At 53.9% G+C, this 25618-nt stretch overlaps 1 protein-coding gene across 4 annotated transcripts in view; it reads right to left on the bottom strand.

Moving 5' to 3' along the window:
* Positions 1 to 25618, bottom strand: part of USH1C (USH1 protein network component harmonin) — a 46217-nt gene that overhangs the window by 11129 nt on the left and 9470 nt on the right. For 2 of the 4 annotated variants that reach the window (XM_037049965.1, XM_037049966.1), the window contains exons 2-15: positions 25175 to 25242; positions 23585 to 23728; positions 23311 to 23449; positions 20018 to 20126; positions 19860 to 19884; positions 19615 to 19672; positions 19270 to 19364; positions 17885 to 17969; positions 16890 to 16949; positions 16676 to 16732; positions 16223 to 16365; positions 15088 to 15153; positions 14612 to 14736; positions 11467 to 11540 (exon numbers count right to left, since the gene is read on the bottom strand). In XM_037049965.1, the coding sequence (XP_036905860.1) occupies positions 11467 to 11540; positions 14612 to 14736; positions 15088 to 15153; positions 16223 to 16365; positions 16676 to 16732; positions 16890 to 16949; positions 17885 to 17969; positions 19270 to 19364; positions 19615 to 19672; positions 19860 to 19884; positions 20018 to 20126; positions 23311 to 23449; positions 23585 to 23728; positions 25175 to 25242 (1248 nt within the window). Of the gene's footprint in view, positions 1 to 549; positions 670 to 3983; positions 4470 to 4995; positions 5113 to 6365; positions 6516 to 10301; positions 10352 to 11466; positions 11541 to 14611; positions 14737 to 15087; positions 15154 to 16222; positions 16366 to 16675; positions 16733 to 16889; positions 16950 to 17884; positions 17970 to 19269; positions 19365 to 19614; positions 19673 to 19859; positions 19885 to 20017; positions 20127 to 23310; positions 23450 to 23584; positions 23729 to 25174; positions 25243 to 25618 lie in introns of all 4 variants that reach the window. The other 2 variants (XM_037049967.1, XM_037049968.1) reach the window with 2 other exon arrangements.

The raw sequence follows: 25618 nt of genomic DNA, 5'->3' as shown, positions 1-25618 counted from the left end.
CACTCCCAGTCCCAATGGGGAATGAGACACGAAATGGAGAAGGGCAGTGGATCGGCTTCAGCTGGTTCCCCATCTGAGGGTGGTCCATGGGGGACTTTGGGGGCAGAGGCCTGAGCAAGTGGAGTCACTCTAAGTTTTGGCAGGATGACAACACAGATGAGTGACTCTGGAGTAAGTAGGAAGTCCTAGCTTTGCCTTGGACCCCCAACTTACCCTCCCTAAACTTTGGGTTACTGAAGTGTGAAACAGGGATCCCAGCAGGTACCACCTACTAGAATTGTTATGAGGGTTAAATGAGACCTGGCAGAGCAAGACGCATGCAGGCTCACGATGAGCCTGTTTGGGCAAGTGAGGAACAGGAATCTCGCTGGTTGTGTCCACGCCACCTACACCATATGGATTCGTTCATCCCGTGGCCAATGAGAAGGTTAGGAGATGGCCCCCGATGTGAGTTTGTGTACTCCCTCACTCTCCCTCCAGCAGAACCCGGGGGAGACAGCCCCCATCTGCTCCTCCGGAGACGCCCTGCTGGGGACCTGAGTGGCTTACCAGCACCTCGGATTTCACAGCTGGCCTGTAGATGAAGTTGGACTCCTGGTGGACCATGACAGGCTTGGAGATGGTGGACACGCCAGGGCCTCGTGGAGGCTGTGGGCTTGGGCAAAATGTCTACAGGGGTTTGTTTGAGAGAGAGACCCATGTGAGGTCACATTAGGTGGCCCAGGCTCACTGTGGCACTCTGACACACGTGCAAAGTCACACCGAGGGCATGCTGAGCCAGCCTAGTCCGTTCACCCTGCCAGAGGTCCCAGGGGCATGATCTTCAGCAGAGGGGCCAGAAATCTACTGGCCACAGTGTGCCCTGAAGTCAAAGAAACTATGTGGCTATAAGGAATCAGGATTTGAGCCTGATTATGGGGTCAACAGCAGCCACTGTCACTCAGAGGATAAACTTTCAAGGCTTTCTCTCAGTGGCCTTGAATGCCATTCAGCCTCCTCTCTCCCTAAGGGTCCTCTTGCCTGGCTACGGTTCCAGTCCCCAGACTCACAGAAAGCATCTGCTACTCCTGGTGGGTGGGCACAGAGTCCCTGGAGGCTGGGGGGCACAGAGTAAGGGAGGCATCCAGGAGAGCTGATGCACCGTCTGCTTTGCTCTAACCCACTTGACCAAGAGGGCAAGATAAATCAAGTTGGGTCACAACCCTGCCCCACACCCTTGATGGGTCCCCACTGACTACTGAGCTCCTTGACTTGAAGCCAAGGTCCCGCATGGGCTTCTCTCTCTGTGTTTACACTCATCCCTTACTCCTTCTCACCCTCCTCACAGTGCCTAACTTTAGCCTTCAAAATGCCTGGAATTCTTGACTCAAGGTTTTTGCACATGCTCTTTCCTCCTGCTTTACCTGCCCAGGTGTTGGCTAAGGTATCACTGCCTTCAGGAAGCATTCCTTTAGCTTTTCCTCTCATTGCACCACTCATGCAGATTGTCACAGGAGCCCCCACCACTCATTGCAGTACTTGGGTCCCACCCATCCCCCTCTGGCAGTGTGGAGGTCCCCTGCTTGTCTGTCTTCCCACCAGACTGCCTTGGGCAGGGACTGGGATGCCTACTTTGTGGTGGTACTCAGTGCCCAGCATCATGTCTGGCATGTAGTAGTTGCTCACTAAACATGTTGCATAAATCAATGGGTGACAATAGTATGGCAGGCACATGGGACAGTGCCTGGGGTTAGATACAGCCCTGAAAACCTTTCCCTGACAGGTGCTGATGAGGCAGGTACACACACTGACACAGGTTTTTTTCCCCAGCACCTGAGACCTGCTGGTGGCCGGTTGGCAGTACAGATGTGTGATCAGCACTGATGATAACTGGCCTGGAGCCTGCAGGGAGAAGGCTGGGCAGGGCTGGGTATCACGGGCCAAAGTGCTAACTGACAAAACAACAGCCCTTGGCCTCTGAATCAGGAACAGCTCAGGCTTAGATGTTGCTTATGGCGCTTATGGCCCAGGTTTTCAGAGGCTCCCGTGCTGGGGAGCTTTCAACCTTCCCTACACTCCAATTAGGAGCTAACAGTGGGAACTTCATGACTCCTGGATCATTCTGAGAAAGCTGGGTCCTGTTTTGAACCTTGACCCTGACTCAAAAGTTGGCAGAGTTTACCTTCAATCTCAGTTTGCAGCTTCGTGCAGATTTCCCTGTGCCCTGATTTGTTGCTGATCACAGTTAACTTGTACTGAGCACTTACTGTGAGCCTGCCACACTGCTAAGAACTAATTTAGAGTAAGTTTATGTGTTACCTCATTTGATCCTCATAACAGGCGGGTACCATTAGCATCCCCATTTCATGAATGAGGATACCCAGGCTCAGGCTGATGCGGTAACACACTTTCAATGCCACCCAGTCTGTGGTTGAGCCATGATTCAAGCCCAGGCACTTCTTCTTTGCCATCTTCATCCTGCCCCTGCAATGCCCTTCCTCCCATCCTCCACATGTGGCCGCCCCTCAAGGCTCAGCTCTAAAAGCCGGTTACTCTACAGAGGTGCCTGCAACCTCCCATTAGAAGGAGTCTCTTCCACAGCAACACCTGACCTATGCTGACTTTACAGCTGAATCCTGCCTGGTCAGCTGCTGATCCTTCAAGTGGCAAAGTCCCGGAGAGCACAGGTGGGCCAGTCTCCCCAGTGTCCTTTTCAGCACTGCCCTCTCTCCCTTTCACACCAAGAAGCACAAGCTCAATCAATGAATCCTGAATCAAATTTCTGAGGCAAACCTGCCGCCCGTCTCAGTGGGACCACTCACAGTGAGGATGTGGCCCTCTGGGCCAGGCTAATTCAGCCCCTGCAAACCTGGTCCTGGCTGAGCTCTGGGGAAGTCGTCCCTGGAACAGTCGCAGGGCTCGGGCCTCCCCCAGAGGTTCAGAGGGAGCCCCCCTCAGAGTCCCCTGCTGAGAGCTGCAGCCCTGTCTGCATGGTACTTTCCCACTCCCACCCTCCTTCCCTCAAGCTCTCCTGGATGCTCTGAGACGCTCCTCCTGCTCTCAGTACAGGGACTCCGATTCATGCAGGGAAGGTTCGGGAAAGCTACCCATCAGGCAGTGCTGCCTACCCCCACCCCCCACCACCGCTGACTCAGCCTGGCCCCCCCAGCTGCTGGAGCAGAGGACTCGTCTGTTTTTCCTTCCCTGGGGTCAAAGCTCCACGTCTTCCTTGAGGATTACCTCTTCCAATACAGTCTTTGGATTACGAACCATGAAAAAGAAGTAGGTCTCTTTTGAGAAAGATCACTGTTCAGCCTCCTGACATGCAAGAAAAAGCTTCCTACTCTTTTAAGAGTAAATTTGGAGACTTCCAGGAATTCTCCACCCTCCTCTTTTCTGTAGCAGGCACGTCTGGGTAGGACACTTCCAGCCAACATAGTCGGCCGGCTCCGGCTCCGGCTCCGGCTCCGGCTCCCTAGAAAACGGCGCTGCAGAGCTGCAGAGTCCTCCCGCTGCAGAATCCTCCCACTGCATCTGATGGTGCCGTTACTTCACTTACACGGCTCCACGTGGCTCCCCTGCATGCCCTGCTCCCCTGTTATACTGGGGGTTCATCTCCCACACTCAAGGCTTTCTAGGCCAGTGTCATATCAAGAAATGAGTAGCTGTGACACAGAGGTCTGGCTGTTCAACACCGCCTTCCAAGTTCTACATTGAATGTCACCAGCCCATACCAGCCCAGAGGAAGAGAGGGCAATGAACCTCGTGCTCACTCCAGCACCACAGGCGACGCACCGCACAACACAGCACTTCAAAGTCAGCGGAAACCACACACATGCGGGATGTCCACCACATGCAGGTTGCGGGGCGCATTCCTGGAAAATGGGGTTGGTGATGTTTCCCCCGTCTCCACTCACAGGAGCGGAGGAGGACACGGGAAACAGCAGCCCGGCCCACCCACTCTTCCTGCGCCCCCCGTCGTAGCATGCAGAACAGGACAGTACCTTTGGGGGAGTGGCTGGGAAGCTCCGTTCAGGGACAGGAGAATTGGCGGGCTTCCCGCTGTGGTTCTTGGCCTCCCAGTCCTCTGTAGGACTGCCTACATCCCCAGCGCGGAAGGGGCGGTTGCCCAGTGCCTCTTCCAGTGCAGAGGGCAGGGGGCGGGTAGGAGTGAGGTCGTGGGTGGGAATAGATGGTGGGGGAGGGATGGGAATGGGGGGTGGGGTGTGTTGCACCCAGGGTGAGGATGAGGCACTCGCATGGCCTGACGACTGGAGGATAGGGGGCGCGGGGACCTTGGAGGGTGGGTTGGAGGGCGGAGGGTGGGGCATCACGGGCAAGGCAGAGGGGATCTTGGGGGGATAGTAGAACATATCCAAAGGGATGTCATCCAGGTCAGTGGTGTGGAGGTGCAGCCCGCCTGCGAAGCGTCTCAAGGGTGGGGCCAGGGGAGACATAGAAGACGGGGGAGGCGGGGGCCCTGTGGTCATCTGGGGGTTGCAAAGGACTTCTGTAATCCCCTGGCTAGTGCTCCACTTGCCAGGTCACCGAGCGCAAGCCTCTTCTAATCTGTTTCTCTCACTGCTGGAGACCCACCACCCTCACACCAGAGCCACGGGGTGTCACTTCTTTGCCACATGGCAGAGCACTCATACCAGGCAGCTGGTAGGGAATGCCCAAATGCAAGCAGGTCCAAAGTTATGCCAGAAGTGGGTGATAAGTAAGGTGACCATACAATTTACCATCTAAATTGGAACACACTTGACAGTGAACATGGCACTCTTAGTAATTACACCCTAACTGGGACCATCTCAGAAAAGCTGGGATGATAAGCTTACTGGTCGCTGTGGAGATAAGCCCAGAAAAACAGTTATGTTCCCCCTCCTCAAGAGAGGAAGGGAAGTGAGCTGGTTGGAGTGGCCCTGGACAGTGGCCATCCTGCCTCTCGCTGTCCCCAGGGTGGGTCATTCTGAAGACAGCAGGAGGGACTATGTAGAGAAAGAAGGGCTCTGTTACCTCGGAAATCTCATTCTCAGCAGAGGAAATCTGCTCAAGGCGTGTCTGACAGAGCCTTTCCACCCAATACTGAATCTTTTCCGATTCCTCAAGGTCTTCCCGCTCTGTCTCGGACACCTGGGACCCAAGGCCGCCGCAAAAAGGGGAGGAGAAAGGGCACACTCGAGTCACATGTGGGAACACACTCTAACCAGTAGCACGAAAGCATTTCTCAAACCCCTCCCCTCCAGAGTACTGTTGGGAGTGTCAGCTGTCTAGAAAAAGACCCAAGCTCATTTCCCTTGGGCCCCGAGGTGGGGAATGGGGTGGGGGGAGGGTGTTGAGGTGCTGAGTCCACTAAAGCCACTGGTAGGCAAAATGAGAGAAGGAGCTCATGCATTGCATGGGCTTAGCGGCCTCCAGGGTCCCCACAAAGCCCAAGGCTCTTATGATTCTCCAAGAATAGTCCTTCTGTAGGCTTTTAGCACATTCAAAGCACCCCCCACTCCTGCCCCGCTTCCAGGCTGCCTTGTCCTCAGAGGTGCAAGTTCAATTTTTAAATTTCGTAGCTAATTTGTTCCTAATGCCAGACCTAATGCACTTCACATTTCCCAGGGCTTCTCTGTTTTTGTGATGTAATCAGTTTAGCAATATGATTCATGGGAGCACTAAAGAAAAGCAGAACCAATAGTCTTTCGAACAGCTAGGGAGCAAAGGTCACCTGACTCACCTAGGAAATAGGAACCCCTCACGCTGGGAGCTGCTTTTGGCTTATCTTGAAGGGAGCAGCCTTAGCTGCAGTCCCAGGTTGGAGAGGCCTAGTTGGACACACCCTGTGCAGAAGGGATCAGCCCCTAGCCTGGGACACCTGGCCTGCATGACAGGGTTAGCCTCAGACCCTGACTCTCCAAGCCAAGACACTTTGGGAAACCCAGTCTTGAACTTATAACCTGGGTCGGGGGCCCAGCTGATTCAGATCTACTGATAGGTGGGTGGAGGGCTAACTTCAGATCTACATCTCCGCAGACGGGTGAGCCTCAGACTCACAGCCACACCCGGGATGGAGAGGCCCTGTCTTGGACTCTTACTCTGATACAGTGGGGGTGGAGGGCACAGCTCAAGCCTCTGGCAAGGTGTGTGGAGGCCTAACCGAAGTCCTGCACTCACACCTGAGCAAGGAGGCCAGACTCAATCCCAAACGTATACCTAAGTCAGAAGCTAGTCTCGATGACCTCGGGTTGGGGGGGCGATGAGCTCACTCTCCAGACTAAGGGGTGTTGGGGGCAAGGCTCATGCCACCTTTGGACTCCATTTGGGGAGGACGACTCTAGCCAGGTCCCTGGGAGCATGGTGGGGGACAACCAAACTGGGCCTGTGAGCAGGACACATACCTCCTGGGCCAGCCGGTTGATCTTCAGCTGCTTTTCCTTTTCCAGCATTTCCTCTTTCTCTTTGTACAGCTTTTGCTCAAACTCCAGTTCCTTCTTATTCTTTCTCAGCTCCTGCAGGCTGTCATACTTGGCTTTCTTATCCTTTCCTCTCTGAGCAGATGTGGCATTTTTTAGATGACAAGAGTTACAAGGCAGTGCTGACACTGGCACAGCACCACAAACCTGGCATTCAGTCTTCAGACAACACCAAGCAACCACCCCACGGCCAGCCCCTCCCCCAGCTCTGCCCCTGGGCATCGGACCTGAGGAGCAGGACCAGCAAGCTGCTGTTACCCATGGCACAGTAGGAGACACATTCCCTTCAGGCCGGAAGAATGGGCTGACTAGTTCCCTAACTAGCTGTGTGACCTTGGCTAGGTGTCTTAACATCTCTGGGCCTGATTCACCTCATCTCCAAAATGGAAGAAATACCTGCCCCATATGTTTGACATCCAGAGCCAATGAAATAACATCTATAAAAGAGCTTTATAAACATTACAGCACTGTGTATATAGAAGGCATGGTATTTATTTCCTGGTATCTGAGCATATGCTGTCTCTACTATTCAGAGAAAAAATTTGCTCATGTTCAGATACCACACAGGCCTCCTGGGAGATTCTACAGGAAATCAGGGAGAGCTGGTAAGCCTCACTGTAGAGATCCTCTGTCCTGAGCTACAGGAGGTGGGAGCCAACCTTGACCTGGGAGCCCAGAGCCAAGCGTATCAGATTTTGTCCTGATGCTTAAGTTCCAGATCATCTCATCCTGTCACGTCCACCACTCTCTCTGACTGGGCCCCTGAAATGAGGATTAGTCAGAAACCATAGGCTTGGGGGTTGGGGGTGGGGACAGAGAATGGCCTAACTGATTTTCACTGGCTGTCAGGGTTCAAGAGGACTTGGGGAGGGAGGTGCAGGGCAAAAGGAGTTATTTTTCCTGTTGGAATTGGACCCATGGAGCTTGCTTTCCTGGCTGCTTCTCCCAAGGGGTGGAGAAGCCAAGGAGTAGAGAAGGAAGACAACTACCTTCCATGCCATTTATGGACGCCTAGGTGTCAAGGAAATGACATCATCTCACACGCAGGCATTACCCGACTCTCTTGATGGAGGAGAGGACGCTCAGAGAGGGGAAGTCTCTGCCCAGCACCAAACACCTAGTAAGCGGCGGTGCCAGGATTTGAACCTCAGTCTTCCAGGTCCCACAAATTTTCTACTGCATCCAGATGAGTTGGGGGCCACGGGAGCACAGCAGGAGGGAGTGTCAGCTCCATCACACTCAGCAAGGAGGACAGAGCTAGCACTCGGGGGAGGGGGGCCGCAGAGAGAGTCAGCGTTCTGGGGGATGTCTGCCGGAAGGAGGAACCCACCTGTGAGCTCACCCCGACTCCCAATCTTGGGGCCTGCTCTCAGAATTCCTGAGTCGTCCCAGCATTAAAGGCCAGAAATGAAGAATTGAGTTTACCAGCAATAGACACAATGTGTCCATAGCTGGAAGAACTTAGGGAGTCATTATAGACCTGTGTTTGTCATCCTGCTTCCCTGTGCCTGTAATGTGCTTTGATAATGGCCCCAGCCCCACCATCTGAGGGATGGGGCCCACCCCTGGAGCAGTCTATGAGTCACTTGAGAAAATGGTTCTCTTTGCTTCAGAGTCCTGCTTGGCTCCTTGTCTACCCTGTTGTCTAGACTCCTGGCTCAGTTGATAGATGAGTCCCTCTACCATGTAATAGATTCAGACAGCAATTCCCCAAGAGGAGCCGGAAACATTCTGCATGATGGCAGCTTGCTAGAATAAGGGGATAGCTTCCCACAGGAACCTCTAGGATGGGAATGGCCATTCTGTTGTTAAAAAACCCACCAGCACTCAGATTTTAGAGCCAGGGCTCTGGGGTGGGGCAGGCACATGTGACGGTTTCTGTCTCATCTCCTAGAAAGCAGCACAGGCTTCTTTCTGATGCAGAAGAGCAAGTAGCCCCATAGCACTGTCCACTGACCTCCCCACAGTCCACTCTATCTGGGTACTTAGTTGCATGTGAATCCGGCTCCCTGCCCGACGGCAGGCTCCTGCAAGTAGGGCTGGTCCTTGTGTTTGCTCATGCAGCCCCGATGACAGGGCTACTAGTTGGGACCGTAAATCCTCAGGTCCTGGCACAGACTTCACGGGGCCACAGGCCTGGGGTCTTTGAGGCCCAGGGGGATTATTGCCAGGTTAGGAATCAAACACATCGAGTCTTTAGTGTTTCAAATAAGGGGAATTTTCTTCACTGATGGTCATGGCCACAGACAGCCGCTTGTATCAGCTGGGCACTGGGTGTTCCAGCTCCTGCAATACACAGCGTCTAGTGCAGCTCCAGAGAAAATGAAGATGGATTTTCAGAGCCAGCACAATGAACATGATTCTGCTGTCCTTTTAGCTGTCAGTTAAGTTCATGGCTAATGTTTCTTTCACTCTGAACTACAAGGAGAGGCTGATGGGGTGGGCATGGGCTTGCTGCTACCTAGAAGCCAATTTCTCTTTCTTTTAGAAATGAAATGAAAACCAAAATACCAGCTCTTCCTGGGATGACTGAACTAACACAGAGAGGGAGCCAGGTCTCCTTCTTTGCCAACAGCACTGTTCAAGCGGCACGGTCTGTGATAGGAAGTGCGTGTGCGGAGGAGAAGCCCATACCCCTCTTTTACCTTTATCTACTAATCGGTGTCTGGGAAGGAGTTAACCTATCCACCTCCTTTAATAGTTTTCCAAGTAAAATCCTGTCTCTGTGTGTGTAGTTATAATCTGGTCGAGAGAGTATATAGGGAAAAGAATTCGAAGTCTGACCCAGTGAGGCATCCTGAGCCTGAGTCAGCCTGTGGAACGAAAGGGACAGTTTCAGGAGACCAGGTCCCGTCTGAGACCCTGGTGGCTTGGAAAGGGATCCCTGAGGGGCTCTGCCTGAGCTGATTCAGTGTCACGCAGATCACAACTTGTGCTCCTAGGTGAAGAGACCTTCACCTCTGTCAGGAATAATAGGGCTGTCTGTTCCCTTCACAGTCCTGTGTTGGGGACTGTGAAGCAGAGATTCCCATCGTACAGGCAGGGAGAAGTTACTTATTGTCAAGGTCGTCACTCTGTGCCAGGGCCCTGGCTTCCGGAGGCCAGACATCCCGCCAGAAAGTGCCGGCTGAGTGATAACGCCCAAATTGGTTCACCCAGATTTATGCTGATGCCTGAATTCCAAATACCAAGTCATCTCGAATGTCCAGTCTATAGGTATTAACAGCAGCATTTTCATAATCAAATGCCAAAATGATTTAGAATGAAAAAGGATGAGAAAGATATATGGGGCCTGGAGACACAGTAATAAGATCTAGAGAGAAAAATCCAAGGCTCCAGAGATCAGAAAACTGCATTATCCTAGGCACACGCAGAGATGTTTCTACGGAGGGGCATGATTGGTGTGGCTCTTTGTTTCAACCGGAGGCAGCTGGCAGTGTCTGGCACAGCTGGTCTCGTAATCGAGGTTGGGAACACCCAACCTGACATTTCCCTCTGTCTGACCTGGGCTCCTGGTCTTGGCCCTGGTTCTACTTGACAGAGAAATAAAGCAGCAGCTTCCTGCCCTGCCCCTGCCCCTGTGCCCCGTGCCCACTGAGGCGGGCGCTGACCCAGGCGGTGCCTGAGGGTGCTGAAGCAGGTTTCACCCTGTGAACACTCCCCCGCCCCCCAACGATGCCTCTGTGACAGCGCCCTGCCGTTAGAGGTCAACCTGACACAGAGGTGCAGACACGATTACCCCTCAAGTGAACAGGCCGGTCACACTGTGGAGAATCGACAGGAAAAGAAACAACGTGTGGAAAAGGCCAAAACCCACGGCAAACTCAGCGGCACACGGCACGGCACCCCGCTCTGTCCTACCTTCCGGATGCTTGGGAATTTGCCATCATAGCGATAGAACCACCCAAAGGCTGCAACAACACAGAGAATAGAGCCGTGAGACGCGGTCCACTCGGCCGGCGTGTCCAGAGAGGGCAGAGGCCCGGAACTGGGCTCTTGAGGAACGCGTGGCTTTGTGACACTGAGTTCAGCACAGCGGCGGGTCCAACAGCAAAACTGTGCCCTCTGCCTGACCCTGCACTTACCTGGCCTCACCTGGGCTGTGAAGCAGGCCCGAGACCACCTGAGAAAGGCCCTGATTGCCCCGCCCTGGACCCCTGTCAACTGCCTCTGGCCTTAGAAGTCAATGCCAGGAAAACCAAAGAGAAAGCCCCTTGTGGGAGGATGAGCTTTTCCAAATCATAGCCACAGCCTGCAGAACACAAAGCCCCGTTGAAAAAGAACGAGGCTTTTCCTGACTGACGTCTGGTCCCTCCATCCAAGAAACAGCTTGAGACAAAAGGGAACCTGGGCCTCTGCCTAGAACTGCTGTCGGACAGAACAAAACAGTCTTGTCTCACAGTCCAGGCCATGTCCTCCACTCTCAATGTGGAAAGAGAGAGCAGTGATTGGGGTCAGCTCTGGGGAGGGCGGCTTGGGCAGCAGCAGGTAGGAGACCGGCCTCCAGAAAAGCAGATCCCCAACCAGGCCAGGCCACTGGGGCGCCAGCCCTCCCGGCCTCCCTCAGGCCACAGCATGAACTAGGTAATACCTCGATCCTGGGCTGGATCCCTGGGCTGGTGGTGACGGCTTAAATAACTACCCACTCTTGACCAGCCTGGGTTCTAGAACAGAATCTTGAAAGCCCCTTGCTGGACCAAGCACTACCCTCTAGTTCCTGGATCTTGAAGAGATCTTGGGGAGTCCTGGGGAAAGGCCAGAGAAAGAACTTGGCCTTGGGCAGTACTGAAATATTTCAGCCAGTGGTTTACTTGTACTGCGGTCTGCCAGCTGACATTTCAGCCTGGCCGTGAGTGCTGTTCTCAAGGTTTTGTGTGCAGTGCTTGGACCAAGCCACGGTTGGTCATGGATCCAGTGGTTTCTGCCAGGGCCTGGTCTCCAGAGTGGGTGTCTGCAGGGCTGGCAGGGGGAGGTGGGCAGGGTAAGCAGAGCAGCAAGGCTGGGAAGCAAAGCAGGGGCCGCAAACCTGCTCTCCCTGCTTCTCCACGCCTCCATCCGGGTCATTGGCAGGCTCAAGTTCGGGCTCCACTCCCTGATCATCTACCCAGGAAAACAGGAGGAAGCTGGTGAACCAAGAGGGATTCAGGAGACCCAGAGGCCACAGGTGCTTCCCAGGAGCCTAGGGACCTGGGACCAGTGTCCTCTATGGGAGCTGTGAGGCCAGGGGCAGGAACAGGGCTCAGGAGCTCAGTGCAAAGCTTTCTTGCTCTGGGGTGGTACATGCGGTGCTTCCAACTTTGGTGGCTTTGGTTTCTCTGTCTGTAAGATGGTCTAACAACAGAGGCCCCTGATCTGACAGCAGAGCAGGAAGAATTTTATGTGGCATTTGGCTGACACCTGGGAGATGGGGCACAGAGGCAGAGAATATCTGTGTGTCATATGTGTTTGGTGCCAGGGTTTACAATGGGAGAACGCATCCTCCTGGCTTCTCGCCACCTTTGGAGCTGTGTGGGTGGCCTGGGGATTCTGAGGAGGTGAGGAGATTCCAAAGCGTAAAGGGGCACATGTGGCCAGGAAGACCTGCATTTTGACATAATGTGGGGGATAGCACAGCATCTGTTCCCGTGGTTTCTGGCCCAGACTCCAGCCTCTCTGGGCTGGGGAAGGTGGAGTGTAAGTCTCCTGTGAGCTGTCTGTTCATGTTTTAAAGTGTTATTTGGAAGAACTGGCCCAGTAACCTGTGAAGAGGCTCACGTGGAGAGCCTTTGCTTTCGGTCCGATTCGTTGTTATTCAACGATGGAACACTGATGCTTTCTTGTGAGTAAGAACGACTACCTCATCAAACAGTTGGGGGCACAGATGACTACTTCATAGTGTGGTAGGGAGAGAACCTCAGCTTCCACACCACGTGGTCTACGGGGTGTGGGGACCAATTGACATGGCACTTAATGGCTGGAGGATACTGGAAATCTCTTGCATAAACCTCTTCCTCGATCCAGGCTTTCTCTAGCTCTGAAATCCTTAATAAAAATCCCCCCTTCGTCTTTGGTTTCACCAAGGAACTTTCTCTGGGGACCTCTGTGACAATGTGTCCTGGACTTGAGGGCCTGGCCCCATGTTGGGGTTCTACTGGGTCGGCCGTGGGTCGGCAGGGTGAGCCCCTGGGACGGGTAGCGGTGAGGGGAACAGTCTGTCCCACTCATATCATTATGATGAGTGGCTTCATCTTCCGGGCAAGAGATGCTCCACACTCTTTACTAACTGTTCAAAAACGCAGGGTCCCCCTCTCACCTGTTGGCTAACTGGGCCCCTGAGTTGAGGGGTGGTGTGGGAGGGTCACAGCCTGGTCCTGTGGGCCGACATAGCTGAGACCATGCCGGCCTTCCAGGAATGCGGAGGAAGGCAGGACCTGAGCTGGCTCTGAGGCTCTCCTACATTTCCTGACTCATCTCCAAATGAGAATTAAACTGCAGGAGCATGTGGAGGAGGGTGGAGGAGGGTGGAGGAGGGTGGAGGCGGGTGGAGGCGGCAGCAGCCCCAGCTCAGGCCGGCAGGCTGCGCTCATCAGTCTTGTGCCCCTTGGCGTTCCTTTAGAAAACATTTATGTCTCGAACAAAGGGGAAGTTCTTACTCCTTTGATTCAAGAAGCTTGATTTGGTTTAAAAGCACTAAAAAAGTAGCTAGCTAGAGAAAGGGTTTTTATTTTGTATAGTTCCTAAGAGGGTGTGTTTGCTCGAAGCCAAGACCAGTTTCAAGTAAGGTACTAAATTGACTAGGGTAACTTTCATGAAAAGCAATTAAAATCGATCTCTCTCCTTCTGAAGCTCCTATTTTACGCATTAAGAGCAAATTAACTCCCTGTCTAAAACACAGATTGTTCACCGGGAATTCAGCTCTAGCCACATCCTCAACTAATAGCAAGTGTCAGAGGGAAGGCAATCAGCACCCACTTTGTCCTTCAGAGAGAACCCTGAGGTGACACTGTGTCCTGCTGCCAGGAAGGAATGGGGGCTGTTTGCCATGCACCAGGGAGGGGTGAGGGGGACCATCCACATGCTCTGAACACCTTCACCGGCCCAAGTTCATGTCCCTCTAGGGCGTGGCCATGGTTCAAAGTTGAAGCCAGAGCTGTCCAAGCCCCATCATAAGATCCCAAGTGGCTGCCGAAATGGGGAACCTCGATTCTTGGGTATAGATTCACCCCTTCTCTGGAGGTTCCCAGGTCAGCTGAGCACAGTCAGCTGGAGTAGAGCCTGTCTGTCCCCTGTCAAGGATGATCTAAATAGCTAAAGAGAGTAAAGGCCCAAAGAGGCACCCTGGACTTGGGATTGCCACGGCCCCCAAGCAGCCTTGCTCCTGGCTCCCCACTACAAGCCTACTTAAGAAACACTAAGAGTGAGCCCACCCCCCATTTTGCCCTGGTATTGTGAGCTGCCCCCTTGAAGAGGCATCCTGGGAGTTGGGGTTGAGAGCAGGTGGGAAGGAGAGCTGTTGCTGAGGCCTGGACCGAGCCTGGAGATGGAACATAGTGCAGATAAAGAAAAGAGATCAGGGCAGAGGGAGTTGGAGTCACAGGATGGCTATAGTTTGGTGCCTAGGGGTCCAGATTCCATCTCTGGAGGGCGCAGACCTCACAGGGTCCACGCACAGGACACGGGTGGTAGGGACACTTCAGGTAAGCTCCTCCTACAGTTGCCCATCAACCTTGGACACCCCCCAAGAAGCTTCTCTAATATGAGCCCCTTGCCCTATTTCCATTGCTGTTTCACCCCAGCCCCAATTCAAACGCAGGCGGGAAGAAGATATGACACCCAACAAACTACGAAAATTCCATAAGCAGTTCAATTCTGCTCCAGGTCTCCAATCTCTCTTCAGTAGCCCAAGAGCACGGGGAGGGTCCGTCTGCCCCTGTCTGAGCTGTGAGGGAGAGCCTGGCAGCAGGCCTCCAGGACAAGGAGGACAGACAGATCCCACTCAGCCAATGCCCTGGCAGACAGTCCCTGGCCCATGGCTGCCCATCCGTGAAGGAAATGCCGTCCAGAGAGCCATGGGGCTATTCACTGGGAAAATGGTGGTGAGTGAAAGGAGAGCAGCCTCTCTGTCTGGACCCCCGAGCCCCCTGGCCCCAGAAGGAAACCCTCTCCGCCCCCCACCAGCACATGATACGTACACTTTGGCTTGCGAAGGGACACGGGGCGCACCTCAGTGGCGAGGGTCTTAGGCGAGAGCAGCTGTTCCTTCGAGCCCCAGTCCTCTTCCCACTGCTTCTGAAACTTCTCTTCCTCCTCCATAATCCTGAAATAAGACCCGACACTCATGACTGGAGGCAGACCCTTCACAGGCTCATCTTCTGCTGATAGAGACACCCCAGCCAGCCTGGGGAGAGGCTGCATGGTTCGAGCTAATGGGGAAGCCAATAGCGTCCTTGGCACTTGTATCCTAAATCAAGTGTAATTGTGTAAGACTGTGTTCTGGTTACTCTACCAGGATGGGCTTTACTAGGATCATGGAATGGCTACAACTGAAGGAGGATCCACCAGGGGACAAGTGGGCCAGGTAGATGGGCCTGAAGGTCGCCTCTGGTTGTCTACACTCCCGAGAGCATGCTCGTGTCTACACACAGACGCGTGGAGCTGAGGCACTCACTGTTCCATCTCCTTCCGGTATCTCTCATTTTCCTCTGTGGCCTTCTGGGCAATTTCTTTTTTCCTCCTGAAACACAAATGCAGACTGGCAAGCTGGAGTCTGTGCAAGACTCTTCCTTTTAGCTAACTCCTGATTTGAGAAAAGTTTTGCGTATTTCTTTCAGGCTCCCTCCCAAGGATGCTTGGACCACTTTGGACTCGGAGAAAGCAGATCCCACGACACCTGGGTCCTGTGCTCTGGTGTGGTTTTGTCTGGCACCACTAGGCAGAGATTCTGTGCTGCCAGAGCTGGCGGGCAGGTGCTTGTGGGCCACACCCAGGGCACACCCACCGCCAAATACTTACAGTGACTGATGATAGGTAGGGCCTGGCCTGAGTGAGGTCCTCCTGGAAGAGGGCCCCAGGCCCCAGGGGCAGAGCTGGGGCCATCACCCAAGGTCAGGGCTGTGGGCAGAGGTACTAGCATGGGGGATTCTCCAGGCTAATTCTGAGATGGGAAATCCTGTCTACTTTCCCTTTCCAAATTCTTATGGAGCTCTTAGAATGTACCTGGATTTAGATTTTGATGACAGTTTTTGATTTATGAATTGCTCACCCCAATTATTCTCTCAATCCATTATCTCAACCACCCGACATAGAGGCATAGGGCTTATCACCACAGATGGGGCAGCCAGACTAGCTGGTGTGAAGGCCAGCTTGGCCACGTGTGACTTTGCCCACAAGTGGCTTACTGTCTTTGGGTCTCAGTCTCTGCATCTGTGAAATGGGTTAATACTATCTGTCTCACAGAGCTATTATGAGAATGAAAGTAGGTAACATACACAAGCCCATAATGCAATGCCAGCCACATGATTGGTACTCAACAGATGTTAGCTACTGCTAGTGGTAGACCCATATACACGCATATTCCTGGGTCTTGGAAATCGGGGCTCTCTTTGGCAAGGAGGCCTGAGCCAGGTGGTCTGAAGGCCCAGGATGCTTATGCAGACCACCAATAGACACGTCTGGTATGAGGACAGTCCTCAGGGAGACAGGATGAGGTCGGCTCAGGATGCAATGAGCAGGAAGCAAGGTGGGTGGGGTTGTACGGCAGTCTGGGAGGGTAGGGCAGAGGCGTCCCAGCTGGCCACACTCACTGCCTCTCCATCTCCTGCTGCTCCTGAAGGATCTTGTTGGACTCCATTGCCAGCCGCTTCTGCATGAGAAGCTCCTGCCTCTGTAGCTCGCGCTGCCTCACCTCTTCCAGCCGCTCCCGCTCTGTCATGAACAGCTCCCGGCCCTCGTAGGGAGAAAAGAGATGCCTTACTCAGCCCCTGGGGAACCTGGGCTTCCACTGCCACCGCCTTGGAGGCCAAGATGAGGGTTCTCTTCTCATCACCCTGACCCCCGTGTCAGGCACTGTGGTTCCTGCGTGTGTGACCCGAATGTCCCCTGGCTGGGCAGAGATCCCCTAGCTCTGTTTTGTCAGAGCTTCAGGGAAGGCAACCCCTTGGTCCTTCTCCGGAGTGTGTGGCAGAGATCAGGGCTCTGAGGGGCTGGACCTGGAGGTCAGGGGCCATGGAGCCCCCAGAAGCTCATTCTGGACTTACAGCTCCAGCTACGATGGACATGGTCAGGCTGCGGCTACTCTTGAGCACGTTCACGGCCTGTGGGGACAGGTGGACAGTCAGCTGAGGCCTGACAGATCAGAGAAACCGAGGCTTCTAGAGAGCATGGAAGATGTCAGTCACCGTGGCAGGGGGAGGGGGTGAGAAGTGGAGGGCAGAGGTGATGACGCCAGCAGGTGAACATCCCACACCTCACCTCCTTGTGGTCCAGGTTGGAGAAGTCGATGCCGTTGACTTCGACAATCTGGTCCCCTGTCTGGAGGAGGAACAGAGAGGGATCAGTGCGTTTGCATTATCTATACTCTGACTTATCCGCAGGAAAGGTTCCCCTGGGGAACCAGGGCAGACATTGGGCCTTAGGTGGCCGCACCTTGGCTCTCCCAGATGAGCAGCGCAGTTAGAAAGCTCCAAGGGGTTCTCCTAGGGCCTCCTACCTCATATCTCTTTCATCAGCTGCCAAATATGATATCAGTAGAGGTTCGTTCTTTCGACTGAATTTATGACATTTGCTTTAAAAACTCAGTATGTAGACACAGGAGTCTTTGGGGTTCTCGTGTAGCTGAGGCTGTGTTGAGTCATGATCATAATTGGCAGCTAACATCCATCAATCCCCTACTATGTGCCAGTTCTAAGCATGTGTATTAATTCATGTAATCCACACAATGTCTCTAGAAGGAAGGCTAATTCCCCATTTTATGGGAGAGAAATCTGACGCACAGAAAGAGGAAGTCATTTGTCCAAAGTGGAGGTCAAAAGTTCCAACTCTGGCATCAGATTGCCTTGGTTTGAATCCCAGCCCTACCATTCTAGGCACAGGATCTTGGGAAAAAATCACATACTTTCCCTGGGTCTCAGTTTCCCCATCTGTAAAATGGATAATACATGGGAATAATGATAGTACCTAATTCTCAGAGTTCTTACACATTTTAAAGGGCTTAGAACAACATCTGATCCAATGAGCACTCAGTGAGTGCCACCTCTTTGATCAGTATTGCTACATCCTTCGTGTAGGACCGAAGGCTCTCAGAGCTTGAGAAGACTGTAGAAAGGGTCAAATGCCACCTCCTGTGACACTTTCCCTGGGGGTGGGTAGGAAGTATCAGCCAATGATTACCGAGAGAGGGCTACGTGGGAAGACACGTGCCTCTGTCACTGTGTGATCACAGTCTGACCCTGGCCAGGGCCACTCACCTCCAAGCCCACCTCGGCAGACAGGGAGCCAGGCTTCACATTACTGATGAAGATGCCAGGTTTCTGGGTGGGGCCACTGGAAATGCTGTGGGAGTGATGGGAAATGCAGGTGAGCCTCTGCCTTCAGCGCTTGCTCATCCGCAGTGTCCAGCCCCCTCTGCCTGGTGTCCAGTGCTCCAGCCCCTCAGGACACAGCTCACCCATTAGCTCAGCTCTCCACAGCCTACCTGTGGCAATAGCCACAGAAAACTACTAATAATCCCCCACCCTGCCCAACCCCTCACATGGAATATCACATATGCTGTTTCTTTTCCTAGCACTTTCCTATTCATTCCTTCAGTCTCCAGTGTTATCTTCTCTACAAGGTTTTAAACGAAATGCCTATTCTTTCCTAAGATGAAGTGGTTGCTCCCTTCTCAGCGCTCCTAAAACACCTACCGCAAGGGTGGCATTTGTCCTGTCGTTGTCCCCTCCCAGACCTGTGGCAGGAGTCACTAATTGATCACAGCACTCTCCCTCCAAGCTGAGATACAGTCTTAGAGTTCTTTGCAAAACAGCACCCCAGGCAGCCACCGCTAATCGATTAGAGACAGCACAGGACTGGAAACTTATCTGCCACCCTGACGCAGAATGCAGCTCCATCAGCATCGTGGTCACTCTGTATTGTAACCACTGATGTGGCTGGCTTCAATATTAGGCTGTGATCTCTTAGAAAGGAGGGACTTCTTTCTCTCTTATACTTGGCAGAAAAGCATTGAGTAAATGTGAATGGTGGAAACAATAAGAATAACTCAAAAAAGAATAGCTGGTATTTACTGACTGCTTATGACTTGACAGGCCCTAAGCTTGGTAATTACCTCTGTCTTCTTGTTCCTCCTCACGAGGTGGACCTTATTATTCCCAATTTATTGAGGGAGAAACTGAGGCTCAGAGTGGTTAGATAACTCGCCCAAGGTTCCCGAGCTCACAAGTGACAGACCAGGCACTGACCCCTAGATCTGTGACTGTAGCCTCTGCATGCTTAGCAAGGGTATGTCTGCAACCCACGCCTGTTTGCAGGAAGACCACAAGATAGTAAATGACAAGGGAACAGTGGCAGAGATGACCAGCAGGACAGGCTCCATTAACTGTGACTCAAGGACCCACCAAAGGAATGTGGCTCTTCCTGGGGGCCTCAGTTTTTTCATCTGTAAAATGGGCCTGTTAGAGCTGCCCCCATGGCCCTACAGGGCTGTTGTGAAACTCAAAGAGAAGACCAGGCACCAAGGGATGTCATTACCCATGGAGAAAAGTTCCCTCAGAAGCAGCAGCGAGAAAGGGGAGAGGCTAGTGTCTACTAGTGTCTGCTGGCCTCGAGAGAGCCCCAGGGCCTACCAGTCACCCACCTGCAGCCGAGGCCCCGGAAGCCCACCAGGCTGATGAAGACCTTCTTCTCCTTGTTTTCCCGACTCCCTGAAGAGCCCAGGATGCCTCGCCCGCCCTGGAGGAAGGATAGAATAAGGATCACTAGGTGTCACATGTGTGGGAGTGGCTACTTGAGCTCATAAGCACTGCTGTCCCCACGGGAGCCTGTCGTTATTCTGTCCCTGGTTGGGGTGCGGGTGTCTGTACCTGCTGGGCTGGGCAGAGGCCCATCACCCACAGGGGCTTTCCAGGTGCCCTGGGGCCATGTGAGCCCCTCCTTGAAGACCACTCACTCAGACCCCATCACTGGGGGCTCTGGCCCCTACCTCAGATTCCGACACAAACTGATCCACATACTGCCACTTGAGGGGCTCGTCTGGGGAGCTGGCAGGAAGGGAAAAGAGAAGGCGGGTCATTAGAGAGAGATACTTGAAGCACCAGGCCCCAAGTCCAGATCTGCGCCCTCTAGAGTCCCCAGCCGCCGCTGGCCCAGGGGCAGTGCTGGCCTGTGGGAAGCCAGACCCCAGGGCTGATCCCCGGACCCTGAGTCCCCAGGGAGGGCCCTGCTCACCTCTTCACAGGGATCAGGCCGATGTCTGTGGGAGAGAGGATGGGGGTCAGGACGGCTCCTCTGCCCTCCCTTCCTCCCCCAGGAGTTGACTTCCTGCTGCCCACCCTCCCCAGCCCGCCATCGGCACCACCCTACCCCTGCCCTCTGGCCTCACTCACGTCTCACTTTGATGGACACAGTCTTCTTGGTACGGATGAGGTTGATGACCTCCTCATGGGTACACGAGGAGATGGAATACCCGTTGATCCGGACGATCTCGTCCCCTACCTTGGCCACAGACAGGGGGAACAAGCACCAGGCTGAGGGGGCGTCGGGTGGCTGGGCAGGCTCTTTGCCAGATGCCCTGGGCCTGTTCTCCAGGAAAGAGGACAAAGGCCCTGCCTCCCCTCAAATAAACCTTGTTATGTGCCCTAGTGCCTTGTCACAACCAACCCACCCTCAACAGCCTGAGGGCTCCCAGGATGATGGCATGTCCAAGCAGTCTTGTGCAGCCCCATTTTACAGATGGGGAGACCAAGACAGTGGGGGCAGGGGCACGGAGAGTGGGTAGCAGAGCTGGGAGTGGAACTGAAGACTGCATCCTCACTCTGGTGTCCCTTTTACCCTCTTGGAGCACCAACAGGTTCCAGAATCCGTGCAGAGGGAGACCTTTCACCCAGAGTCCAGCAGCTGTTCCCTGGCCTTTGTCCCTACCCTCCTGACCCCACCCCAAGGAGCAGGCTTCCCTGCAACAGCCTGACAGAGTCGGGGTGCGAACGTCCATGACTCACAACCCAAGCTCGCATCACTGACGCACACACAATCTCTTCTTTTCCACTCAATGGAAACTTGATGGACATTTTAACAAGCCACAGCCCTGACCTCTGAATTCCCATTCTGGGTGTGAGCAAAGAACACTAAATGAACATAAGGCTTTAACATCAGATGTTCCAGGTTCAAACCTCTGCTCTTATTCTTATTAGCTGTGTGACCTTGGGCAAGTCTGTTGAACTTTCTGAACCTCAGTTTCCCCCATCTCTAAAATGGGGAGATGCTGGGGTTGTTATGAAAATTGAGTGTGCGCACATAAGGACAGCCACTTCCAGGATCCCTGCAAATAATAAGCAAGTGGTTGTTATTGTTATTATTAGTCAAAACTGAGCTCAGATCCCCCTTCTCAGGACTTAGCCCTCAATAGACAGGGAGAGATGGGGAGCCAGCCCTGGAGGCGGCTCCATGGTGAGACTGCCCTCCACTGGACACTGCCTCGGGCTCTCCTGCGTACCTTGGCCCTGGGGATCTGGCCTGAAGCTCCTCACTTAATAACTGCAGGGCTGGAAGGAACCTCAGACATCCATTGAAACTGAGGCTCAGATGGGTGGGGTCACTTGCTCTAGGTCACCCAGCCAGTCAACAGTGTTTTTGGGAGTTGACTGGCAGGTTTCCTCGACAGACGACAAGTGTTGTGTCTTGGGTGTTCGGGAGCAGAGAAGAAGGGCGCTTGGCCAGGCCTGGCTGCAGTTCCCTGTGCCCTGCAGTCTGGGTCCTTCCCGCCGGCCAGAGCCCTTGAGTCCCACAAGGAAGGCAGGGATTACTCCGTCCATTTTACAGGTGGGACAACCAGGGCAGGCAGAATCATTCTCATTCCCTAGACCCAACTGTACAGCGAGTTGTGCCGCACAGATCGCCCAGGGTAGGGCAAAGGATGTGGGTTCAAACAGGGAACACTTGAAAAAAAATCTAAAATCTCTCCAGTAGGGGGCTAAGTGCGGAGAGATGGGGTTTGAGGCTGGGTCCTGTTAGTGGGCCCAAACCCTCAGCCCGACAGGCCCAGATCAGCAGGGCCTTCAGTCCCACCAGGCTGTGCCTGAACATGCCCCTCCCTTGCCTTCCAGAATCTTCCTCCAGTCGCATTCAAGGCATGAGATCTCCCCAGAAACATGAACCCAGACAGGTGAATGGATGAGATGTTTTTTGCCCCCAGCTCCTCTGGGTGAAGTTCCCTGTCTTATTCCTAAAGGGAACCGACTGGGGACCCCAGTCAGAATGGTTCCCACACAGCCCCTGGCTCAGGTTGCTGGATCGGCTTTCCTCTCTCTCTCGCTCCCGCGTGGAGCCCTGCAAAAGGCCCTTTGTGCAAGGGCCACAATGAAATGACGATCTGAGGGGCAGAGGCACAAAGGAGAGATGAGCTTGTCCGCCTGAGAAAGGGCCGATAATTCATAACTTGAGAAACCGGTGGGAAGATAAAACTCCATTTCATTAGAATGCCCCAATCACGGAGGCACCGTTGAGAAATTCTTGTCCTAGAAGGAGCGCTCACCCTGGAAAACAGGGCTTCCACTGACACCAGGAGAGGAGCTCATTATGTTTTTCTCCCCGGCTGCATTTCTGGGCTGGAAAATGTGCCGCAACGGAGAGGAATAATGAAGCGGCTGAAATTTCAGCCGCCCCGGCGAGCCGTGAGACAGGGATTTAGAACAAAGGGATGTCTGTCAGCTCCAGGTTTCCACCTCCCACTCCACGGTGTATGGTACCTTTTGCCTTTGGGCCCCTGAAGCCCCTGGCAACCCAGATTGAGATGTTGATAATGAACAAGCTGGAAGCTCTGAGAGGGGGTGGGAGGGCCTCTTTTATCTGGACATAGGAAAACAGGGCTCTGGGCTCCAGCAGGAGTGAGACCTGGAGGTCTGCCTATCTCTGCTCAGACGCTGAGGTGTGGGGACCCCAGGGGAGGGGCATCTGGGGTGCTGAAGAAAGATCCCTGTGGTTGGCAGTCAGGAGACCTGGGTTCAAATCCTGACTCTGCCACCTGCTGGCTGTGACTGTGGTCAAGACTCTGGGCCTCTGTCAGCTCTGCAAACTGGGGATGTTACAGCCAAGGAATAGAACGAGGACTGGTGGTGAGGGAGCATGTGACCCCGCACATTCTAGGTGTTTATTCAAGCTCCCTCTCCGCTCACCTCACAAACACAGGGCACTTATGTGTCAGGCGCTGGTATAAATATTTTATGATATGAATTCATTTACTGCTCATAACAACATAACGAGGTAGGTGGTATCCTCACTCCCCCATTTCACAGATGAGGAACCTGAGGCACGAGGTGGAATGTTTTCACCAAGGTCACACGGCCAATGAAGAGCAAAGCCGGGACAGGCTGGATACTATACCAGGATTTCCTTTTCCCTTCCAGGACAAGGCTACGTGTCCAAAGCTTCAGGTGACAGGACGTAACTAGGAAGGAGGGGAGGAGGGGTGCGGGGCTGCAGCAGCGGCAGGTGGGAGCCGTGTTCCCAACATGACTCAAGAAAACGGACAATTGCTGGCAGCCTGATTTTTAGGGGCCTGAGGAAAATCTAGCAGGATGTGTCAGCCTCTCCCTCTCCCAAAGTCTCAAAGGTGAGGTGACCACTCACAGCCCAGTGAGCGAGGGAGGGGGAGGCAGGAAACCCGAGGACTCCGCTCGCTCACCTGCAGCCCGACACTGTCTGCCTGGCCTCCTTTGATGAGGTGGGAGATGAAGAGCCCACAGCCGAATTCGAGGCCGCCACGCACACTGAGGCCGAGGCCTTCGGGGTTCGTGCGGTCCAGGCGCACCTCCTTCAGCTTCCTGCCGTAGGAGAAGTCCGTGATGGCCCAGCTCTGGCCTGACCACCCGTGCTGCCCATCTACTCGTGGGCGAACCTGTCCAGCCCAGAGTGACCTCTCCCATCCCTGGCCTCCAGCCTGGTGGCTCCCTTCGCACCTGGAGCGCCGGGGCGTCAGCTGGTCGTACTCCACCTGGTGCTTCAGCGGAATCAGAGGTCTGATGGCGTCAAACAGCGGCAGGCGGCTGGGCTCATTGATGACCAGCTTCAGGTCTCCCACGAGCACAGCCACGTCCATGGTCCTGCAGAGACAGGGGGACACCTGGAGCCTCACCCATGACCATGAGCTCCGAGACCCAAGGATTCCCAGGGAAAGCAGCGCTGAGCTGGGACCCCCACCCACTGGGCTCAGGCCTTGGACCTGAGGAGCACTCTCCCAAAAGGCCCAGAGCCCTGAACTCCAGGCCAGGAGTCTCAGAAGAGCTTTGTTCTCTCACGTGGGTAGCACCAGGAAACTGGTGAGGCAGGGATTATTAACCCATTTTGCCTATGACATTGAGTCAGGATTCAAACTTGACTCTGCCTGGTCTGAAGCCCAGGATCTTTCCAGATGGGAAATGTCATGTGAGATGGGGGTGACCCTATCATCCTCCGGTCTGCCACTTCTGCTCTGTAGCTGAACTCCGTAAAGTCTGCGTTCGCAACATCTCCCACACACCTTCTCCTCGAACGGTCCAGGCCCCTGGTGTCTCTGGCCTGCATCTGCCCAGCGCCTGCCAACTTGTGCCCTCTCATCTCACCTTTTCCAAATGCCAGTTACTTCTCTTCTCAAAACTGTCCATGCCTCCCCACTGCCCAAAGGACCCATTCTCCCGGCAGGCTCGGGGCCTTCATGTCCTGTCTCCATGTACCTGCTCCGGCTGGTGGCTTTCTGTGGTCACCCGGAGCCCCAAGCTCTACTCCCCCAGGTTGCTGGTCATTTCCCAGTCACACCTGAGTTTTCACGTCTTCAATTTATGCCTGCTGATGTTGATACTTCATCCCAAATGTCCTTCCCTGCTGTCTCTACCTATCACACCCTCCTTATCCTTCAAAGCCCAGCTCATGCCTTTTTGGTTCTTTCCCCCACGGTTAGAAATGAAACTCCTTTCTTTGCATGCTTTTACTTATATTTAGAGGTTATTTTACTGTAACTTACCTATATTAGAGTTTTTATGTTTGCAGTGGCTGTCTATCTCCCCTCCCTAGGCCATGAGTTAGATGAGGAAAGAAAGTAGATCTTATTCGTTACCAGAGTCTGTGTGGTACCCAGCAAGTGGCAGGAGCTTACAAACGAATGCTGGATGAACCAAAACGCAGGTGGGTGATGAGAGACACCTGATGCTGGTTATGGGGCCAGCTGGCACTTCCTGTCCTCCTCCAGCAGTCACACTCTATTGAGCCTATCTGACTACTTGACAGCCTCCCCCCCATCAGATTGGGCAGCGACCTGAGGGCAGCAACAAGTCTGTCATTCTCACAGGTGTGCCCAGCCCCTAGCACAGAGCTGTGCACAGAGTGCATAAATATTTGCTGAGACAAGTGAATGGCGTGCCCATTTGGTTCCCAGGAGCCTGTGTATCTGCCCTGCCACCGAAGCTCTGCAGGATGAGAGGGGAAGTCCTCCTGTCTCAGAACAACCCATCCCAGGGCTGCCTGCAGACAGAAGGACCCAGGTGGTCCACAGGCAGCAGACTTGGCACACTTACTGGTGGTACATCCGCAGCACATCATAGAGATAGTCCTTCTCTGCGTCATTTTCTATCAGAAAATCCACCTGAAAAACCCAAGAGCAGAATTACAGGCCTAGCACCTCCATAACACATTGCAGGGTTGGGGAGGGCCCCACTGGGGTCCTCCTTAGCATCTCCTCTGAGCTGGGCTGTGAGGAGAGGAAGCAAGCCACAGGCCGGCTGGGCCTCTGCCGCCAACACATCACACCCGTGAAGACCACCCATGAGGGGCCACAGGGGCACTCCACACGTCCTGATGTGGTGGGCTGAGCCTCTCCCAGGGGAGTACCCATGCAAACGCACACATAAGACAGAGATGCCCCCCATGATAGCAGTGCTGCTGCTCAGTGCCCAGGGTCAACTACAGTGTCAGCCCCCTGGTCTTACCTGATGGTGGCTGTAGTGCCTGATAACTGCTCT

This window comes from Sturnira hondurensis, unplaced genomic scaffold (genome assembly GCF_014824575.4).
Source record: "Sturnira hondurensis isolate 20B ecotype Veracruz unplaced genomic scaffold, ASM1482457v3 Scaffold0006505, whole genome shotgun sequence".
Classification (NCBI taxonomy): Eukaryota; Metazoa; Chordata; class Mammalia; order Chiroptera; family Phyllostomidae; genus Sturnira; species Sturnira hondurensis.
Note: the sequence above shows the minus strand (reverse complement) of the source record. Positions and strands in the feature narration are given on the sequence as shown.